The following is a 23364-nucleotide window of genomic DNA, read 5'->3' as shown; positions in this document are numbered from 1 at the left end:
GGCATCTGAGGCTGACCCCCATTGAGGGTCTTCCCCTAGCAGCATGGCCCGCTGCCCTGCTTGCTGTCCCCTACAGCATCACCTCCGGAGCCCCCCTCCCCCCCACCCCCCCGGTGCGGATGTGGAAAGGGCCATGCTGGATGCTAGGGAGAGGAGCCAGCAACGCTCCTCATCCTGCGGCTGACCGTGCAGGCCTGCACGGCGGAAGGACGGGAAGTTAGAACCCCGCCCTGCCCCCCTTTCCAATCCCTTGCCACAACTCCACCTGCAGGTACCGACCCGGCGGACCTCCTGCAGGTGGGCAGGGCCAGAGAATTTGCAACTGGGACTGGGCCCCACACGAGCATGGCCTGTGTGATGGGACCCTAGGGGAGGGGGGAGAGGGTTGGGGGTTATGGGTTTTGGGTGAGAGCACTCTCCTCCCTTCCGATTTCGACCGAGCCCAAGACAATGAGCCCAACAGCACGACCAACAAGACGGCATGTCCGGCAGCAAAGAGAACGGTGTGAAGGATTCCGGACAAGAGTTCATTAGGTGGGCGGGAGAAGTACTTCTGTCTCGCGACGTGACGCGCGTACCCAGAGGGGGGTCCCTCAGCACCAGGCTGTATTGTGTGCTCTCATGTGGCACTAAGGCGGCCACCCTCTTAGGGTGGTTCCATGCGTGGACCACGGGCAGCCACAATTGTGTGGGAATAGGCCTGGTCTCCATCAATCTAAAAACAAAATTGTTACGGGCAAAAAAGTTTTTGGGGGTCTCAAAAGCCTCCCATTACCATAGTAACCCTGGCACTGAAGGTAACTGCTTAAAACGTCAACCAGTCCGACATTGGCTGCAAAGCTCTTGCTTTCAAGAAAGAAACAAAGAAGACAAGAAAAAAAGGAAGAAACAAAGGGAAAAGAGGGGAAAAAAGGGAATGAAGAAAAAAGAGGCAAATAAGGAACAAGGTTAGCAAGAGAAGGAAACAAAGACGCAAGGAAAGAAGGGAAGAAAGAGACGGAAAGACAAAGATGGAAGAAGGTAAGAGCAAGAAAGAGAAGAAAGTATAAAATTAAGAAGGAAAGAAAAAAGGCAAGGTTGAAAAAGAATGAAAGACTGCATGCTCTGAAATGATCTCGAGCAATTGCCAGTGGCTGAGATTAATTCAAGCATTCCATCCCTCACCTTCTTGTTTTTGCATTTGATGCCCTAAGTGCACTTGGTATGCTCAGATTTTGGTCTCAGGCTCACTGGAACCAAGCTATACCTCGCTGAAGAGCCCTAACCAGGGTAAAAACTGTCCTAGGTTGCTTGTGTTCAGGGAAGGCCTGGGCCTGGCAGTTCAGGCTTAACTTCCCACGAGGAGCAGGGTCAAGACTGATTTGCTCATGGCTGGGTACAAACTGAGTTTGCATGCTGGGCAAAAAACGATGGATTGAAATGCTGCGTGAGCAGTTGCCAGTGGCTGAGATTAATTCAAGCATTCCATCCATCACCTTGTTTTTACATTTGACGCCCTAAGTGCGCCTAGAATGCCCAGACGTGTGTCCCGGGCTCACTGTACCTCTGTATACCTGGCTGAAGAGCCCTAACTATGGCGAAATAGTCCTAGGTTGCGTGTGTTCCGGTTCAGGGACGATCTGACCTGACAATTCAGGTTGGACTGTTTCCATGAGGAGCAATTGCCAGGGGCTGAGATTAATTCAAGCATTCCATACATCACTACATATATCACCTTGTTGTGTTCCCATTTGAAATGGGAACAGTCAGAAAAGCAAAACACTCCAAAGGAATATACAACAGCATAGGCAGGAGATGGGATCTTGTAAAAACGGAATTGTCACCAGAAGCGTTGTGTTATCACATCAGGCTCTAAACACAAAGGCAACACTAAAGTAATTTTAAAGTAAAACAAAAACACTGGCACTGAAAGGAACTAGCTGATGTGCTCCTTGTGAGAGAGCAAAATACAGTCACTCAAAGTGAAGGTAACCAGTGGTGGTTTAAGTAGGCTGGCCCTCCCCACGCTGAATGCTACTGTGGGTGGAAGTAAAATGTGAACGACATAACACACCAATGGATGAAGAGAGGTGGCTGTAAGCTGTGGCTGTGTTCATGTTTATGTGAGCTGGGTTATTTGAACTTCTGTTTTCTGTGAAAGAACTGGACAATTCTTGTTCCACTAACATCATTTGTAGGTGAAGCTTTCAAATACTTTCTGGGAACTGAGTGACTCTTGCTGTTTCTTCCCGGTAAGTCAGTTTTAAGTGATCTTCATATACTTCTCCACAGGTACACCCTCTCTGTTCTTTGAAACCACATATAGGCAGACATATTGGGAATGTGTGTCGCTCTGTGTTCCTAACTCACATTCCAGGCAGAAAGTACTAGCATGATGCCAACAAATTCTCTTTCAAGGAAAATTAGTAACCTCCTACACCCTTCTATATTTCATCTAGGTAAATCTCACGAAAATTGGAACCTTTGGTGCAATGATTTTAGCCTAAGAACTAAGTAACTACCTATCCTTCTATATAGCTTTCTAAATGAACCTTACTAATATTTCCTTTTTATCAAAGATTACAATCTCCTCTACCCCCCAATTAACTGTGGCTGACCTCGTATGCGGATGACACGCAAATTGCGTTGTCTCGTCAGCGTGGTAAAGAAGTGGAGCCGGGATCAAGATGCCATGACTGCATGCAAGCTATCACGGGCTGGATGTCATCAAACTGCCTGAAACTTAATGCAGGAAAAACTGAGGTTATTATATTTGGTAATATCACAAATCTCTGGACGCCGGATTGGTGGCCAAATGTAATGGGCACACTTCCGGCCCCTACTGAGAAGGCTAAGAACCTGGGGGTGATTGTTGATTCTAAACTGTTTTGGTGACCAGATAAGTGGGGTTGTTTCAACCAGCTTTTACCTCCTCAGAATCTTGAGTAAAATAAAATTCCTCCTTCCTAAAGACAGCCTGAAGACAGCAGTCATAGCACTCATTTTGTCATGACTGGATTACTGCAATAGTCTCTATTTGAACATCCAAAAGAGACACTTGAACAGACTCCAGATCGTACAGAATGTGTCAGCCAGGCTCCTAACAGGCTCACCCTGGTTTGTCTCTGTGAGGAAGGGACTTCAAGATCTTCACTGGCTCCCTGAGAAACAACGTGCACAATTCAAAGCCCTTTGCACCGTTTTTAAGGCCCTAAAGGGCATTGGACCTGTGTATCTGAGACAACGCATACAATGGTACGTTCCTGGAAGAGCGTTGCGTTCCTCGGAAGCAAAACAGGTGATTGTTCCTCATGTCAAAAAAGCCAGTTGGGGTGGCATGAGTTTTCTCCACTGTGCCGCAAAGGCTTGGAACAGCTTACCGTTGCACCTTAGAAATTCTACCGTACTCCTCTCCTTCAGGAAAGGACTGAAGACCTGGCTCTTTACTTGAACAGTCTTTTTATTTCTATAACCATGTAGGCATAGCTCAGCGCCAGGACACCCTAGGGTAACCGTGCGCTCTAGAAGCTTTATTAACATAACAGATGAGACCCCAACATTTCTTATTAAGGAGTATTGTTAGTATGTACGATCCTCCTGAGCAGATCTAGTTTGTACCCAAAACTATGTTCTTGGAACCAGAGTATCTTCATATCGTCCATACCAGTGCTGGCAACTGTTATCCGTGGTGCTAGGAATCTCATTTGATTAAACCTCAGAAACATGGCACTAAAAAACCTCTGATTCTTGTCAAATTTGCCGTGACCTTAGAGGAATAAAAAAAAAACTATCTCTGACCTATTGCAGATGAAATAGTTTTTTTTATTAGCTATCTCCTAGGTTCCCTATATCTGAGTTTTGTTATTAATGCATCCACAATATAAAAAAAAATTAAATCTATCTATAGGACCTCCTCCCTTCTGTGATAATACTAATCTTGGAGTTTGCCTACGCTGTTGGATGATTATAGTTGCTGGATGGAGTATTTGTCTCTGCAGAAAAGCCCAGAACGTTATAACCTATTTTGCATAATTAGTTGACATAGCAAAATAATTTGATATAATATTTACTTCTAAGGTAATCAAAAATATATTATCTACATTGTTTGCTTTGTTCCCACAAATCATTCCATAATAACACATTGAACTGCCCATCCAGCAGTTCAAATATGAAATTTTGACAATCATCAAACAGCACTTCCGGTCAAACAGTGCATCATACTTATTCCTTTCAGCATATAGTAAGAACAGTATCCAACAGAATATGTTGGATAGACTTCCCAAAGCCCTAATTTTCAGTAAACATCACCCAAGCTATATAGTTGGCATCAAGTTGCCATTTTAACAGCACATTCCCTATACCACAGTAATATACATCTTAGAACCACTCAGAATAAGTGAGCTTAATACACAGGTCTAAACTCAAAATACACTACATAGATTCCAGTTTGAATTGGACGCTTTCGAAAATTGGATTTTGCTGGCTGGAGAAAAATCACATTCCCAATGTGAAATGTGATTAAGATGTCCATGCACAATCTGGTTCCTATTAGGTGAACTGACTCACCCATGATGCTGGTTCAATCAGAAATGTTCCTTCAGAGAAATTCATGGAATTTAGTAGTGACATCTGACCAAAATACCAATGCAAGTACTAAAATGTCATTAAATTAAAGGGAATGTGATGTAGGTCTCCAATATATTATCAAAAAGGAATTGGGTTCAGAGATAGAAATGAAAAATCAAGTCGAGAAATGGGTGATGGGCGACACCTTCCTGCTAGATTACTTATAAGGGGGGAACGGGATGGGGTCCCTTTAACTGGCAACAAGGACGGTCCTGGTTGTTTGAAGGCACTCCCTGTGACGGATAGGTTGGTAGGGGAAACTGACTGGGGAACGCCGCTGTGGCAGGGCAACATGCTCCAACAAGCCGCCCAGCTTAAGGGTCTTTCGGATGTGGGATAATACCAGAATCTCCACCCTTGGAGATGTGATGTGTGGCACGGTCTTTAAATCATTCCAGGAGCTGCAGACTGAATATCAGCTACACCGCAGCCAATTTCATCGCTATTTGCAGCTCTGTCAAGCTCTTACTCCATACATTAAGGATCTATTGGCCCTTTTAGAACGTAATCCCCTGGAAGATAAGCTCCTCATGGGGGACCTGGGTGACCACAAAATAACGAAGACTTATCAGTCCTTGGTCATGAACAGTTGAAACATATTGACTGCACTCAGGGGTGCTTGGGAGGCCGATATCGACACGCTTGACGACTGGACTGAGGTCTTGGGAGCACCTCGGGAGGTGGCGATCTACATGAGGTATCGCTTTTGGCGCATGAGGGTGATCGCTTCCCCGATGTACCTCAGCTGCAGGGCGGACGAGGGAACTTTTATACATACAATGTGGAGTTGCGTGGCGCTGGATGGTTTATGCAGAGTGGTGAAGTCGAGCCTGGGGGAGTTCCTCTCTTGGAAAATTCCACTAGTCCCAAAATTGATTCTTCTCCATAGCACAGATGGCATAGGGGGAAATAGATTCAAACAATTGCTTTTGTTCTTGGATCTTACCCAGGCGAAAAGTGAAATAACCAGGTCATGGAAAGTTGATGTGCCTCCATCTCTTGGGGTGTGGAAAAAGGGGCTGGATCACTCTATGGGGCTAGAAATTGCAGTTTATCAGGCGAGGGAGTGCCCCCAAAAACACCCTAAAATCTGGCAGAGGTGGGCAGCTTACAGGGTAGTTGTTTCAGATCCTTTCTGCTCTGCTGATTCCCTCCTTGAATTGGTAGTTCCAAGATACAGAGCTGCAAACTCAGGGAAATATGTAGGCAACTATTGTTTACTATGTTGCAAGATATGCATAATGTCATGTGGCATTTGGGTGGGGTTGGTGGGCGTCACTGTGTACCTTGTGTCTTTCTTTGTGTGTACTCCTATCAACATCCTGTGTGTACTTTGTGGCCAAATGTCCTTCTTAAATACCAATAAAATCTATTTTTTTTTAAATCAATCAAATTTGTATTTGTTTTTCGCACTAGCAGAAAGCAATGCCCAAAGCAATTTGTTAAGCACAGAAGGAGTTTTTTAAATGTTGGTGCTTTGTAAAAAAAAAAAATGGTTCAGCTCACTTGTAGCAGCAAACATCCGTATTAAAAATGTATGTAATGACCATAGAGCACATTTTCAAGATTAGTAGAGGCCAGCCCCAGGTTTCCATTTCATGGGGCTATCCACAACTCCATTTCAGGTCAAGGCAATCTGTTAATCTGCAACCAGATTCTCATTTTCCTCTCTAACAGCTCTAACTCATTGATTCTGAAGGGATTTCTTCACTCCCCAACACAGGGATGAAGTTTCATACGTGAAAGCTGTAGAAATATATACTCGCAACCTGTCTGAGTTCTGCTCTGCATGTGCTGCTCTGATTTCTGATAGACTCCATCTTTAGGACAGAAGTACCACGTGGCAAACAGGTACTAATGGATGGGACCAAGAAACTTTTGCCCTTGCTATTTTCTAAGAGGATGTCTTCCTTAACTTTCACAGCGCAGGTTGAAAATGGACAACTGTTGTGAGGATTGTGTCTGCAGCTGTATCGGGCAGATAGGAATTATCTGAACAGTCCAGTCTTTTGTAGGAAGTAGCTCTTTATCTAAGAGAGAACATGCATATTAAGTTACATTTCACAAAGTTCCCATGCCTCTTTTGAGCAAACTGATTGACTCTTTACACACCTGTTACTCAGTGCTATTCCAGTCTTTTGCACTACAGAAAACCAAAACTAAACCATTAGGCAGGCAAGATAAAAAAAAATGTATGTATGTATGTGTATATATATGTGTGTGTGTGTGTGTGTGTGTGTATATGTATATATATATATATATATATATATATATTCACTTAAAAAACCATAGGTTTCACACATGTTATAGTTAGGTGGATATTTCACTCGTACAAAACCATTGAAATTCCCCCGTTATAGTTAGTTCAGCTAACTATAACTCACGCGCCCGCAATGCACTGTTGATGACGTCACATATTACATCACTCATGACATGGTCAGTGGCATCACTGATGACATCATCCTTGTGATAGAGTGGCGGTCGCGCGAGTTATAGTTATCTGAACTAACTATAACGGGGGAATTTCATTGGTTTTTTACGAGTGAAATATCCACCTAACTATAACGTGTGAAACCTATGGTTTTTTCAGTGAATTTGTACGTTTTTTTAAATGCTAAGATATGTATGTATTACTATTTTCTTATATATTTATTTTACAATAAACTACGTATTAAAATGTTTTGTTTTTTTTTGGTTTTTCACCGTGCGCGCACGGTGCTCGCACCCCCGCGATTTAAAAAAAAAAAAAAAATTTACATTTTTTTTTTCTGCCTTCGGGGTCCTTCAGGGACCCCCTGACAAAGGCTAGGGGGTCAGGAACTCTCTACCCTGCCCCTTTTTCACGTTCGCCACCTTCCTTTTTCACTCTCGCACTGAAAACAAACAAAATGGCGGCCGACACTTCCTGATTTCGACCGATTCGAACGTTGACTAACATGTAACCACCAATCGGAAGTACGCTCGCGCACGTTAGGGTGCTCGCACGGTGCGCGCACCGTGCGCGCACGGTACGCGCTTATAGATATGTATATGCTTTTAAATGCTATTTTCTCAGGAACTACTGAACAGATTGACACCAGACCTGCAAAAGGCACTTCCCTGACCTGAGGACTACCTCTCTGCCAAATTTCAAGTAAATCTGTTCAGCCGTTCGGGCTGTACCTTCGACTAAAGGTCCTATGGGAAAATGCATGGGGAAAACGCGTTTTGGGACCCCATTTTTTTCTCGGCCCCCACTTGACGAATCGCCCCGAGACTTTCAGGGTAGGAGCTGAGCGGAGCGCCCCATAAGTTTTGAAAATTTCGCGAGGATTCGTCAACCGGCGCCAAAGTTATTCAAAATAGAATTTTCAGATTTCCTATGGAAACACGGTCCTAACTATAAGTATCTACTGGCGACCGCCAGTAGATTATATATATATATATATATATATATATATCTACTGGCGGTCGCCAGTAGATAGTTATAGTTAGGACCGTGTTTCCATAGGAAATCCGCAACATTCTATTTGGAATAACTTTGGCGCCGATTGACGAATCCTCGCGAAATTCTCAAAATAGGTGGGGCGCTCCGCTCCTACCCTGAAAGTCTCGGGGGGGATTCGTCAAGCGGGGGCTGAGAAAAAGGGGGGGGTCCCAAAACGCGTTTCCCCCATGCATTTTTCCATAGGACCTTTAGTCCGAGCTACAGCCCGAACGGCTGAACAGAATTACTTGAAATTTGGCAGAGAGGTAGCCCTCAGGTCAGGGATGTGCCTTTTGAAGGTCTCGTGTAAATCTGTTTAGTATTTCCTGAGAAAATAGCATTTAAATCAATGTATATATCTATGGGCGCGCTCCGAGCGCGTACCGTAAGCTTACCGTACGCGCACGCCGCCGTGCACGAGCGCGATTCTGATTGGTTGTTAGATCTCAGTAAACATTCGAATCGGTCGAAACCAGGAAGTGTCGGCCGCCATTTTGTCTCTCGCAGTCTGAGGGGGTGAAAAACAAAGGTGGAGAACGTGAAAAGGGGGCAGGGTGGACAGTTCCTGACCCCCTAGCCTTTGTCAGGGGGTCCCAGAAGGACCCCCAAGGGCAAAAATTAATTTAATTTTTTTTTCGAAAAATCGCCGAATGCGCGTAGCGTACGCGCACGGCGTAAACTGAGAAATTCCGCGAGGAAAAATTCCGCGAACATCGCGTAACTATTCCGCGATTACGCGTACCGTGCGCGCACGGCTAAAAAAAAAATTCAAAAAGGAAAGCTTAAAAAAAAATTTAAAAAATTGTGAGGTAAGGTTGGCTCTTAAAAGAGCCGTTGGGTTAATGCAGGGATGGAGGAAAGAAAGAATGGGAATATTATGAGCGTCTACAAACGTGCTGGTCTATCTTATTGTTAATAAGGGAAACACTGGTCTCCCCAAAAACAATAAGACCACAACACGTTGTACACCTCATTGAAACCCTCCGAAATCGAGGGTTAATGTCCAGAGGAGCAGAAGAAGGTGATGCTCCTACCTCAGAGGAAGGGCTCAGCTGAGCTGCCGATGATGTACTCGGCTGAGCTTCTGAGGTTGGGCTCCGGTGACTTACTGAAGAGTTTTCTTCAGTATGTCGAGCAGAGGTCATGGGATGTTTATCCCTAAGGTGTCTCTTCATAGAGTGATTTCCAAAGGAATACTTCTTCCTTGGATCTCCTCTAGATAAAACACGGTCACAAAGTCTGCAAGTGACCAATGGAGCATTGACCTTTTTCTGCCCCTCTGGAAAAATAAAATACTCCCACACAAAAGAATCCTTTTGTTTCCTCCTTCTCTGTCTGATGATGGTGCTGCTAGGCTCACTCTCAGAAGAGGTCTGCTGCTCTGCCATTGTATCTCAATGTCAATTCAGCTCCTCCTCCTAGGGGATCTCAAGCAGTAATGAGGGGAATGGGTGTGGTGTGGGAAGTTTCTGGAACTGAAAGTAGTTTCAACCAATGAAAAGTGTTCTTTGTGGATCACATGACCTACCGTGCGCGCTCCGTAAGCTTACGGTACGCGCTCGTAAACAAGTACGCATGCGCAAACGTGACGCTTGCGGAGCGCGTACGTAAGAAGCACTCGAGCATGCGCATTACATGCCCCTGCGTAACCGCGACGTTGCTTCAGCGCAACGCGTATGCGTGTACGCGTACGTCACGTACGTATCACATAAGCGCACTGTACTTATGACGTACGGAGCGCGTTGCGTCAGCTTACCGTACGCGCATCGTATCACGTAAGCGCACTGTACTTATGACGTACGGAGAGCGTTGCGTCAGCTTACCGTACGCGCATCGTATCACGTAAGCGCACCGTACTTATGACGTACGGAGCGCGTAGCGTCAGCTTACAGTACGCGCACGGAAAAAAATGCATTAAAAAAAAATTAACCATTCCATAATGCAGGATATAGTACATATATTATTTTATACATAGGTTTACCAAAAATCTCAAAAAAAAATTTGCATTTAAAAAACCGTACAAATTCACTGAAAAAACCATAGGTTTCACACACGTTATAGTTAGGAATTAGCATTTAAAAAACCTTGCAAATTCACTGAAAAAACCATAGGTTTCACACATGTTATAGTTAGCTGGACATTTCACTCGTAAAAAACCAATGAAATTCCCCCATTATAGTTAGTGCAGGCAACTATAACTCACGCGACCGCAATCCTCTGTTGATGCTAATACTGTATCTTTAGCTATACATATATTACAAATATTTATTTTTCATAAAGACACATATGTCATCAGTGATGTAATATTTGACATCATCAGCAGAGGATTGCGGTCGCGTGAGTTATAGTTGCCTGCACTAACTATAACGGGGGAATTTCATTGGTTTTTTACGAGTGAAATGTCCAGCTAACTATAACATGTGTGAAACCTATGGTTTTTTCAGTGAATATATATATATTGAAAAAACCATAGGTTTCAGGCACGTTATAGTAAGAAATTAGCATTTAAAAAACTTTAGAAATTCACAGAAAAAACCATAGGTTTTAGGCACGTTATAGTTAGAAATTAGCCTTTAAAAAACCTTAGAAATTCACTGAAAAAACCATAGGTTTTAGGCACGTTATAGTTAGAAATTAGCATTTAAAAAACCTTAGAAATTCACTGAAAAAACCATAGGTTTTAGGGAAAGTTATAGTTAGCTGGATATTTCACTCGTACAAACCCATAGAAATTCCCCCATTATAGTTAGTTCAGCTAACTATAACTCGCGCCCACGCAATGCACTGCTGATGACTTCACATATTACATCACTCATGACATGGTCAGTGACATGACTGATGACATCTCAAATGATATCACTGATGACATCATCCAGTGACTGTGTGTTTCTGTAAAGTTTAAACATGTTTAATATATATAGGGAAAGGCATATTAAAGAATGAGGGGGTGTATAAGTGTCTGAAAGGATGATTTACTAGGTGCGTGACTGACTCTAAGTGAGTGATTAAACATATCTTAGTGAATACATGGATTAGTGACTAAACTGTGTGAATGTCTGTATCCGTCTGTCTGTTTGTGAATAACGACATAAGTGTCTATATGAGTTATTGATTGGGTATCTGAGTGTCTGTATGGGTGCCTGAGAGTTTGTGTGGGTGGGGTGTGTGTGACTCTGTGCATAGATGTGTGAGTGGGTGATTCACTGGGTGCATGGTTTGAAGTGTGCATCTGTGATGGACTGTATGGGTGGGTGAGTGTGTGTATGGGTGTGTTAGTGAGTGAATGTATATCTCAGTGGTACATGTGTGAGTAACTACATATATGAAAGGCTGTATATATGTCTTGGAGTATATAAATGGTTATAACTGAGTGCGTGGTTGTGAGAGTGGCTGTATGGATGAGTGTTTGCTTGTCAGTGATTGTATAAAAACGTAAGAATGTGCTAGTATTTGTATGAGTAAGTGAGCTGGTGTGTGTATAACTGTATAGGTGAGTAAATTGGAGTGTGATTAATGATTTGCATGACTGACTAGGTGTGTGAGTACCTCTATGGATGAGTGGCAGTGTATGAGTGTCTATATAGGTGTATGAGTGCATTTGATAGTCCTGTACTGAGTGACCATAAGTATGAGTGACTGTACGGGTGAGTGAGTGGATGTGTGTGTGTAGACCTAAAAATTAGTGAGTGGGTATGTAGTTATTGGTGTTGGAGTGTCTATGGTTTTGAGAATGGCAGTCTGTAATTTAGAGTGGGTGTATCTAAAGCTATATTAGGGTGTGAGAAGATGCATGAAATTATCATATGGATGATGTCATCAGTGATGTCATTTGAGATGTCATCAGTGATGTCACTGACCATGTCATGAGTGATGTAATATGTGACGTCATCAGCAGTGCATTGCGGGGGCGTGAGTTATAGTTAGCTGACCTAACAATAACGGGGGAATTTCTATGGTTTTCTACGAGTGAAATGTCCAACTAACTATAACATTCCCTAAAACCTAGGACCTAGTTTCCATAGGAAACTCGTTTTTTGTTTTCCCAACAACTTTGGCGCAGGCTGACGAATCTTCGCGTCATTTTCAAAACGTATGGCTCGCTCCGGTCAGCTCCTATGCTGAAAGTTACGGGGTGATTCGCCAAGCGGGGGCCGAGAAAAAAGGGGGGTCCCAAAACGTGTTTTCTCCATGTTATTTCCCATAGGAAACTTTAGACACGACTACAGCCCGAACTGCTGAACGGAATTACACCAAATTTGGCAAAAAGGTAGCCCTTGGTTCAGAAAGAGACCTTTTTTTTTAAATGGTGTAAATCCGTTCAGTAGTTCCTGAGAAGTTCAAAAAATAGAGATTGTAAAATCAATTTCTCATAGGAAACTTTAGACACGGCTACAGCTGGAACTGCTGAACGGAATTACATCAAATTTGGCAAAAAGGTAATGCTTGCTTCAGAAAGCATCCTTTTTTTTCTAAATGGTGTAAATCCATTCAGTAGTTGCTGAGAAAAGCAAAAATAAAAGTTTAGATATTTAGAGGCACGGAGGATCCGCGCACCCTGCCGATCACGAGCTGCATTCTAATTAGCTGTCAACACTTCAAACCAGGAAGTTTTGGCAGCCATCTTGTGCCTCGGTAGAACCGAGGCACAAGAAAAGAGAAAAAGAAATGCGTAAAACAAGAAAAGGGAGCAGGGTAGAAACACCCTGACCCCCTAGGCCCAAAAAAGCATTTTTTATTTTTTTAAATCAGTGAGATGCACTGAGGATCCGCGGATCCGGTCGCGTAAATAAAAAAATTAAAACAAAGCGTGGGCTCCTGGGCTTCGTTTAATTGAAGCCCCCGGGCAGGCCAGGTCCCTCAATCCCCCCCCCCCCCCCCCACCCCCCACACCGCCCTGGGTACCGCCACCTCCCGGGGCACTAAACTTTAAATGTGGGGGTACGGAACGGACATGTGTGCAAATATTTTCACAAAGCGGTCCCCAGGGCGGGTCTGGCGGTCCCCGAGGCTTCGAGCCCCCCACCCATTCAGTTTTGAAGCCCGGGGAGGTGGTGGTCCCCGGGGCGTGTGGGGGGCTCGAGCCCCCCCAACACACAGGGTATTTTTTTTTTTTTTAAATACACAAGCCCCGGGGGGTGGCGGTCAGGCCCCGGGGGGTGGCGGTCAGGCCCCGTCCCCTCCCTTCCCCACTGTGTAAACACGCCCTCTGGCCGTTTTAAGTTGGGAGATTAAGTCTCCTTGAATCCTGAGGGTCCCTAGGGGCAAAATAGCCCACTATGTATGTCCAGTAAGCGCCATTGCAGAGAGGTGTAAAAAGGGGCACAGCCTGCACCACCTCTCTGCAACGCAGCGCAGTGGTGCTTACTGGAAGCACCTGGTGGGCTAGTGGGCCCTCAGGATTGAAAGGGAATTATTTCCCCAACTTGAAATGCGCCACAGGGCGTGTTTGCACACGTCATCTCGCATTTGTTTTACTGTTTTCTTGCGCCTCGGTTCTACCGAGGCACAAGATGGCTGCCAACACTTCCTGATTTGGAATGTTGACAGCCAATTAGCATACAGCTCGTTATCGGGAGGGTGCGTATAGTGTGCGCGGATCCTCCGAGGCCATAGATATATCTATGATTTTACTTTTGATTTTCTCAGCAACTACTGAACTGATTTACACCATTTAACCAAAAGGCACGAGTGTGAACCAAGGGCTACCTCTTTGCCAAATTTGGTGTAATTCCGTTCAGCAGTTCGGGCTGCAGCTGCGATTTAACGGTTCCTATGGAAAATTGCATGGGGAAAACACATTTTGGGACCCCCTTTTTTCTTGGCCCCCGCTTGACGAATCACCCTGAGACTTTCAGGATAGGAGCGTACCAGAGTGCCTCACCAGTTTTGAAAATTTCGCCAAGATTCGTCAACCAGCGTCAAAGTTATTCCAAATAGTATGTTGCGGATTTCCTATAGATAATAGGTCCTAACTAGAACTACCTACTGGCAACCGCCAGTAGGTAATTGTGTGTATATATGTATGTATGTGTGTGTGTATATATATACATATATATATATATACACACACACACACATCTTAGGCAAGGAGTGTGGATAATTGGAATCCAGTGTTTCCATTGAGTTTGTTATACTTGCAGACATGCTGCAGATTTTAAGTTTGCAGTTATTTACTAAAACACATTGAAAACAATTAGGTTGTTAGTATCACACATTTAAAAACAGATCTCTGCGATCGCTTGTACAAATATGTACATCCTACGTTAGAAGTTTGTGTAGCTACGTAGAATATTTACACACAGTTAAAGCTACTTACAAAGGTGAAACATATTTGAAACAAAAGCACAAACCTTTTTAGGTTGAGCCTCTAGACAACTCTTTTGCTGGCTGTTGTGAGAATTTTTGTGTCTTACCAACTACATTAGAGGGGCTTGGTACCCGCCTATTGCTTACCATTGATATTCTTTCCTTGCCAATCTCATTTGGCTGCTTCTTATTCGTGTCCCAGCTGGTCAATGTTGGGTTTGTCCCTCCCATGGAACATTCCCTCTTAAACGTGTGTTAATTGGTTGGCATTGTTGCTTCCCTTGCCTGCTTTTCAAGCACTACTTCATTCTTTTGTATGAAACACTCCATGAGACTGCATGTGTTTTTGAACTGTTATCCTCGTGTACTTATCTCCCTGTTTCTCTCTTGCCCTGCCCCCACATATTGCGCCTGCCACCGTGCATCTCCCCATTGCATCCCCTTACCCTCGTGGTTGCTTTCCCCGTCTGACTTCCTTCTTGTTTTACTGCCCCTCACTCCCCGCCCTCCTAGTGTTGCTTTACATCCCCCTACCTTCCCAGTGTTGCTTTTGCTTTACCAAATCCCTCCCCTTTCCCCCTTATTGCTTTGCCTGGCCCCTCTGTCCCCTTTGTTGCTTTAAATGAACAGAGCTTGTTTAAAAAAAAAAAAGGCTTTGTGCATTTAAAAAAAAGATTTTTAGTTAATGATTCTACTGAGATGCCCAACTAAAAAAGGAAAAAAGCATTTGTGTCATTTTGTAGGCACATTTGTTTGGTGCACGCACCTCACAGTGCTCACGTTTACAGCTTTTTGTTATTTTCAAAACTTTAACCATGAGGAACCTTTAGCCACAATGCTGTGCAGTGTGGCTAAAATCCATTGGCAAAGCCAGTTGGTCACAAAGACGAGAAAGGTTGGCTTTGCCAATACTTGTTATTTTTACAGGTCATACCATGATGCCCCAGCTACTACAGAGGTCAAATACCAGATGTTCACAGTCAAAAACAATTGACGGAATAAAAGAAAAAGGTGGATTTCCTTCAGACACATTCTATATTTTTGACACAATTTTAAATACATTGGACAAATTAATGCTTGGTAACCAAACGCAACCTTGACTCTGGTCAATGAAAATTCCAAGACCGAATGAATATACAAGAGTCTTCCAGACTTTCAAATTGCTGTGGTACTGTAGAAATAATAGATGTGCACTATTGATTCGGATAGTTTAATGTAACATATTATGGAAATGTCAGTGACATCGCTAGAGGACAGTCAGATGGGGCCCATGCCCCAACTTTTATTTGTCCTGCCGCCCACTTGGGCTCCACCACAACAGCTGTTGAATGTTCCAAGAGACTACTCAGAAAAAAACAGACACTGCACCTTGCATCACATATTTGTCCGGCTACCTTCACTGCAAATAATTTTTTGTTTGAGGCAATACACAACCCTGCATGTTTGCTGAACTTTCCGTGTGTGTGTGTGTATCCTTAGAAAGTCCTATTTAAAACAAATGTAGGCAAATGTGTATGTATATATATATCGCAACAGTATTCCCTCATGCTGGTTTGCATGAGAAGAACGAGCCACTCCGATTGTAGAGATTTTTTGTATTTTTTTGTATTTTTGTATTGGCATTTATAAGGCGCGTAAATCACCCGTAGGTTTCAAAGCGCCTGCAGAAACTCCAATGATGGACAGGTAATCAGACCAAATTAGAACAACCAGGTTTTCAGCAGTTTGCGGAACTTTAGATTATTTGGTTCAATCCTCATAGGGAGAGGGAGGGAGTTCCAGATAAGAGGGGCTATTTTAGAGAAAGATCTGTCTCCGTTTCTGGCCGTTCGAACTTTGGGGACGCAGAGAAGGTGCTTGGAGGATGATCTGAGCGTTCTAGTCGAGTGATAGGCAATGAGTTTATTGGCGAGATATAGAGGGCCTTTGCCATTTAAGGTTTTGTGGACCAGGCAACAAAGTTTGAATTCGATGCGCTTTTTTATAGGAAGCCAGTGTAGTGACCTCAAGCTTGGGGCCGAGGGAGTGCGAGAGGGGAGATCAAGGACCATTCTGGCAGCGGTGTTCTGCAGGACTTGGAGTTTGTTCAGAAGATTTTCATTAATGGATGCAAAAAGTGCATTGCCATAGTCCAGGCGGCTAATAATTAGTCCCTGGACCAGAGGCAGGCGGGAGGGAAGGGGAATCCATTTGAAAATTTTCTTCAGGTTGCGCATGAGCCCGAAGCTGGAGCGCACAGTGCTGTTGATATGGTCAGACATAGAGAGTTTGTTGTCCAACACTATCCCCAGATTTCGGGCTGACGTTTTGGGAGGGGGACACGGCCCTAAAGTTATAGGCCACCAATCGTCACTCCAAAATTTGTTTGCATTTCCGAAGAGTAGTATCTCGGTTTTGTCTGCATTCAATAACAGATAGTTGTTTGACATCCACTCTTTTACCTTGATCATACACTGCTGGAATCTAGTTTTAACACTGGTGGGATCAATTCCTAGAGTGATGAGAATTTGAGTGTCATCGGCATAGGACACGGTTTCAAACCTGTGTGCTTTGATTAGTCTAGCCAATGGAGACACATAAAGATTAAAAAGCGTGGGACTTAGTATGGAGCCTTGTGGCACGCCCTTGTCTACTTCCTGATCCGAGGAGGTGAATTTGTCGATTTGCACTTTCAAGCTACGTCCAGTCAGAAAACTTTTAATCCACCTTAAGGCTGAACCTTCGACACCCACCTCCACAAGACGTTTTAGAAGAATACTGTGTGAGATGGTGTCGAAGGCAGCAGACAGGTCTAATAAGACCAGAATGGAGGGCTGTTTGTCATCCAGGGCAAGTCTTATATTATCCACCATCTCAATTAGAGCAGTTTCAGTGCTGTGAAATGCTCTGAATCCAGACTGAGAAGGGTCCAGCAGTTTGTTGGCTTCTAAATGTTTGGTGAGTTGGGAATTGACCAGCGATTCCAGGACCTTTCCAAACAGGGGGAGGAGGGAAATGGGACGGTAGTTTAGAGGCAGAGTTGGGTCAGCAGATGGTTTTTTCAGAATGGGCCTGATGACAGCTTTCTTCCAGTGAGCAGGCACGATTGATTGGGAAAGTGTGAGGTTAAGGGTTCTGGTCAAGTGAGGGATGAGGATAGGGGCAATTTTGGAAATGATTGAAGATGACGCAGGATCAGTGGGGGAACCAGAAGTAATTCTAGACAGTGTGGATGTTACATCGAGTTCTGAGAATGAATGGAAGTCCTTCAAAATGGTCAAGGGAATAAGAGGGGTAGAGCTTATTGGCTGCTTGTCGGGTAGGTCAATAGTGGTGGAGTTAACAAAGGTTTTATAAATATCATTTACTTTGTTATAAAAGAATGAAGAAAGAGCATTGACCCATTCATAGGAAGCAACTGTCGGAGGCAGACAGGACGCAGGACTAGAGAATTCTTTAACTATTTTATAGAGTTCTCTATGGGAGTTAGCAGCCCGATCTATCCTGGCACCCAGATAGTCTTTTTTTGCAGAGGCAATATCCCTCATATATTGTTGATGGGATTTTTTATATTGTATTCTGTCGTGGGGGTTTTTAGAGTGCCTCCACTTGCGTTCAAGTGCCCTGACAGCAGATTTCGTTATTTTAAGTTCGGGGGTGAACCAAGGAGATAGTTTAGTTGGACATCTGCTGGATTTGATAGGAGCAATGATATCTAGGGCTGCGGTAATGGCTTGATCAAGATAGATTGCACCCTGGTCAGGATCTGTTAAAGGTCCGATAGGTGTAGGGGAGAAATGCGCGGAAAAGGCTTCTGGACTGATCTTGTTCCAAGGTTTTTGGTAGGTGTCGGCAGAGGGGAAGGGACTGATTAGAGAGGTAGTTACAGAGGGAGGAGGAGAAATTATCCGGTAAACTGAGGGCAGGGCGATCAGTATTCAATGCGTGAAGCTTAGCACTTGAATATTGGAGAAGCGCCATGAAGAAGACGTTACAAGAGGTTCAAATTAGAAATTCGAGCAGCGGTCCCGGCGCCTGGCGACGGTCAGGCGCGGACGGGCACAGACGGGCTTGCCTTTGGCGCGCCTTCGGCGCGCCGCCGGCGCGCCCGCTGCGCGCGTCCGCTCTGCGCACTCGTTAAAATGTCGGGAGTGGGCGGGACCGTAACAGCAGCAGGCACAACTAGTACGCTGACCTAATCCACTCACCGGAAGTGAGGAAGTGTAAGCTTGGTGTTTTACCCCTCCGCACGATCGGCACAAGCCGCGGCGGATCGGGGGGACACCGGAATCAGGTGGACAACAAAGTTAAAATGAACACAGTATTTTTAAAAGCACAAAAGCAGCTTAAAAATACGCTAAAAATATTAAAAGTAATGTTTCAATTATCACGCTGAAATTGACCTGAGTGCATGAGGAGGTCTGGAGAGGTGTTTCGCTTCCAAAAGTTGAAAGTTTCATGGCACAAAAACAACGGGTTTCGACCTCTCTCGGGGTCTTGGACACACACCCATGTCCGTCTGTCGCCAGTAGGTAGTTATAGTTAGAACCTAGTTTCCATAGGAAAAGCATTTTTTGATTTGCTAATGACTTTGGCGTCGTTTGACGAATGTTCGCAAAATTCTCCAAAAAAAAGGTCTATCTAGGTCAGCTCCTATCCTGAAAGTTTGTGGTTTATTCATCAAGTGGGGGCTGAGAAAAAAGGGGGGGGGTCCCAAAAAGTGTTTTCTCCATGTTAATTTACATAGGAAATGTTATTACAGGCTACAGCCCGAACTGCTGAACGGAATTACACCAAATTTGGCATAAAGGTAGAGCTTGGTTCAGAAAGCGACCTTTTTTTTAAGTGGTGTAAATCCGTTCAGTAGTTGCTGAGAAATTCAAAAAATAAAAAGTCAAAAAATAAATTTCCCATAGGAAACAGTAGCCAAGGCTACAGCCCGAACTGCTGAACGGAATTACACCAAATTTGGCAAAAATGTAGTGCTTGATTCAGAAAGTGACTTTCTTTTAAATGATGTAAATCCGTTCAGTAGTTGCTGAAAAATTCAAAAAATAAAAGTTTTGATATCTGGGGAAGCGGTAGGTTCGCGCACCCTCCCGACCACACGCTTCACTGTGATTGACTGCCACGACCATGAGCTTCACTGTGATTCTTCAATATCAGCGTGATTCAAACTTTATTAACAATTTAAAACCAAGAGGATTATGTTACGCGAAAAAAATGTACAATCATTCATCGAAAGCAATAACGGTCTATGGATTTGGGTTAGTACTATGTAACCAAGGCGGCCATTTTGGAACATATTCATTACTGAGTGGAGACAGCACAATTCTTAATATTATAGAAAGAAACAATACTTAAACGCATGAGGGACGTGTTTACCAAGTTTAGCAGAGCTCCAATGTATGAAATACATGAATAATTCATTAGGTATGGCTCTACATAAACTGGTCCAAGTCACTGTTTCAGTGGTCACTATTCAGTGTGAGAGATGAGAACATAATATTTCATCATATACCGTGATAATCACTAATTCGTTCACAAGCCCAAAAATTTATTAATTAAGAAAAAGGGCACAAATTCAATACAATATAATTTGAATAGTGTCATACCCCGTTTTCGCACAGTGTCTCTCAATATTGCACATTAAATCGAATTGGCGTTTCAAGGAATATTGCCTCACTAAAGCCCTGAATGGGCATAGTCGTACAAACTCAGGAGTTAGTAACGGCAAAATTGCTTCTTAGCGCCCTGTATGAGCCAGCTGGTGAATACGAGGGACCTCTGTCGAGACAGTGTCCTCGTATAATACTAGGAAGAAATAATGATAACCTACGCATCTGATAGCGACATCTAGATGCAGATTCCTTAACTTAGTCTGACGCCTGGGGGGATATTCTAAGTTAAAGAATCTGCAGCTAGACTGTGTCTCTACCAGATACATTGTTACCGAAGGTAAGTAACTCGTTCATCTGATAGACATTTAGCCGCAGATTCCTTAACTTAGAATATCCCCCAGGCGTCATACTAAGTTAAGGATTCTGCGGCTAGACTGTGTCTCTACCAGATACAACGTTACTGAAGGTAAGTAACTCCTTCTACGGGGAGATAGCAGTGAATGGAAACGAGGCTCATATCCCGGACTAGGCCCTAATTACCTTAAATGGACCCACAATTCTTCATCGTTGTTTAATCCCTCAGGGGCCCTTGTTTGGAGTTCTATAATGTACCTTGATTCCAAGCTGCGCAATTTCTTGACTCTGTCCCCTCCCCTTTCATCTTTAGGTACCTGGTCAATGCAGAAGAATTTTAAAAGGTCGCGGTTCCTGTTATGCTTCAGTTAAAAATGTCGGGCCACAGAATAGGTTGAATCTATCTTGGTGATAGCCCGCATATGTTCAAGAATTCTCTTTTTATTGGGATGTATAGTGCTTCCTATATACCTTTTAGGAGAAGGACATACCAGGCAGGATACTGTGAATTCTGAATTACAATTCAACGGTTTGTTTATCTTTTACCGTTTAGTGCCACCTCTTTCTACCACTTCGTACCCGCTGATCTTGTTACTATATTTACAGGCTTTGCAATTCATGCATGGAAAAAAAACATAGTCCTGCCCTTGTTGGCCGAAGTAGACCTATAATGACTATGTACTAGGTGTTTATAGTTGGCGATATAATTGCCCTGCAAACAAAGAAAAATGTTGTTTTCTAGACAAACTTTGGTCATAGATACAAGCATAGTATTATGTTCCAAATATTTCAGGGCCCTTTTGTCTATGAACCATTTAACTGCCTGCATACCTTTTTCATGTTCAATGCAGGTGTACAAACTTGTGATGTTAAGGGTGATCAATAACATATCATCCTCCCATTCAATGTCCTCAATCATTTTAAGAAAATCTTGAGCGTCTTTGACATTGGAACTTAAGTCTTTCACCAAGGGGGACAAGAAGGAATCGATGTAAACAGACGTGTTTTCTAATAAGCTGTTCTGTAATGCCACTATCTGTACTCGTGGACGTCAACATACATTATGTTATTTCACTCTAATATAACTGTTTAGTCCGTGCCTGTATACCTTTGTCTGTCAGTGCTTTGTGACTTACTGATTAAAGCACTTTGCAAAAAAAAAAAACCCTTCCCACAAGTGCACCAGTTGCTGACTGTTTTACTTGTTCGTCGGAAACACACATCGATATTGCGGCTCACCACCGCTGGGAATGCAGCCAGGACGAGCGTTGCGGTGGAGGGTGAAACTTTGTGACTGCTGATAGTTAGATATATTTGTGGGTGTGTGTGTGTGTGTGTGTATATATATATATATATATATATATATATATAATGTTATATTTGTGTGTATGTATATATGTGTGTGTATATATATGTATATGTTGTATGTGTTTATAGAGGGAGGGGTGTGTGTGTGTGTATATATATATATATATATATATACACACACATTTGTGGGTAGCTCCACCAGTATTGTCTGTGGCCCCATGTATGCCCCCCTGAAAATCACTTCTAGAGATGCCACTTGAAAATCTCTCTTTTTAGCACTGTTTACCCTAATAAAAATGTGCAATCTTGCTCTTTTTCTGTAGGACCTATTGATGATGGAACAAGTGAAAGACTTTGCTGCTAATGTATACGAAGCTTTCAGCACCCCTCAGCAACTGGAGAAGTGATTGGTCTTACATCTTGAAAAGGATTATGGAAAAGGTCATTCGCTTCACATTGATGTCCGATGGAACAATACAGCTGGAATTAAAGCAATTAAGCTAGATTTGCACCTGTGTTTCTCATAGCTGAATTGACCAAGTACCTTTTTATCACAAAATAATTTAACAAACTGTATCTGAAAAGTACACTGGATGAATGAGACTTCAAAAATGGACCTATAGAATGCATACATGTGGAATGTGCCCCGCTCAAATACCTCAGATAAAAACAACTTAATAGAGATGTGCTCAGAATGACTGTCCGGTTATTGGCCTGGATAAAAAAAGCCTGGCACACCTATTTTAGCTGCACCAAAACAATGCCTTGCATGGGTTCCAGTACATAGAGCAGTATGGTACCTACATTAATCATATTAATGGGCACAGGTTGTAGTTACCTTCACGGTACAATCTGCTTTTGTAAAATATCTACACAATATAGTGTATTACGCATGGAGATTGGTCCTATAAAAGGTCTAACATGCAGAATGTAATACTTTTTCTGACCCAGTTAGGAAATGCCTGTCTTTATTACATGTAACATTTTAGATTTCTGGCAAATGCTCCCTTTCTGTTGCTGAACTAAAAAGTTTTAGGTGTCTGCGTGGGCTAGAGAAACCGTTACTGTATACCTGACCAAAAGGTCTGGTTATGGCACCTTCGTAAAGCAACTTGATTCCTTTAATTTATGTGTTTAATTTGTACGAAATGGTTCACTGCTGTTTGTATGAAACTACAACTGTGCATATTCATTTGTAAATAGCCGTTCTTACCAATGTTTTAATTATGAGCCCACTGGAATGTCTGTATTACAATAAAGTATTTTAATGTACAATTCTGTGGTGGCCATACTTATATAATTGAAATTAAGTTATCGTCAACTTTGGGATTGAATATCACGTTTATTTTTTACTGCAAATCTTCTATTCAAGACTCCCAGTTTTCTATATTAACTAATTACTTTTTACGGTTAAATACAGAGAGAACCATTTTTTTCTCTATCTGTACCTATTTTTAAATGTAGAGAAAGGCAAAGAAATGTTTTTTGGAGAACTTTTGTTGATATCAGTCGTAACTGCTAGGCCAACAGCTGTGCATCTGATCTACTAGATCTTATGAGTGATGCATTGTTTGTTTCCTTTCAGTAGTAAAACTCAAAAGTCCATGTCCAGGTGTGCCTTTATCACCCGAAAATGGCATTATACTAGTTGAAATTTCATTTTTACACTAAATATAAAATAAATGTAGATAGATTTAACCAAAATGAAATATGGATAAGTTAGAT

The 23364-nt window shown here is 43.0% G+C and overlaps 1 protein-coding gene across 2 annotated transcripts in view; it reads left to right on the top strand.

Moving 5' to 3' along the window:
• The window catches only part of PEX3 (peroxisomal biogenesis factor 3), a 330616-nt gene extending 307702 nt beyond the window's left edge, over positions 1–22914 (top strand). For both annotated transcript variants that reach the window (XM_085611666.1, XM_085611667.1), the window contains exon 12: positions 21963–22914. In XM_085611666.1, coding sequence (XP_085467792.1) covers positions 21963–22046 — 84 coding nt within the window. In that variant the 3' untranslated portion in view covers positions 22047–22914. The remainder of the gene's footprint in view (positions 1–21962) is intronic.
• The last annotated feature ends 450 nt before the right edge of the window (positions 22915–23364 follow it).

This window comes from Triturus cristatus, chromosome 6 (genome assembly GCF_964204655.1).
Source record: "Triturus cristatus chromosome 6, aTriCri1.1, whole genome shotgun sequence".
Classification (NCBI taxonomy): domain Eukaryota; kingdom Metazoa; phylum Chordata; class Amphibia; order Caudata; family Salamandridae; genus Triturus; species Triturus cristatus.
This window is presented reverse-complemented; position numbering and strand designations above follow the sequence as displayed.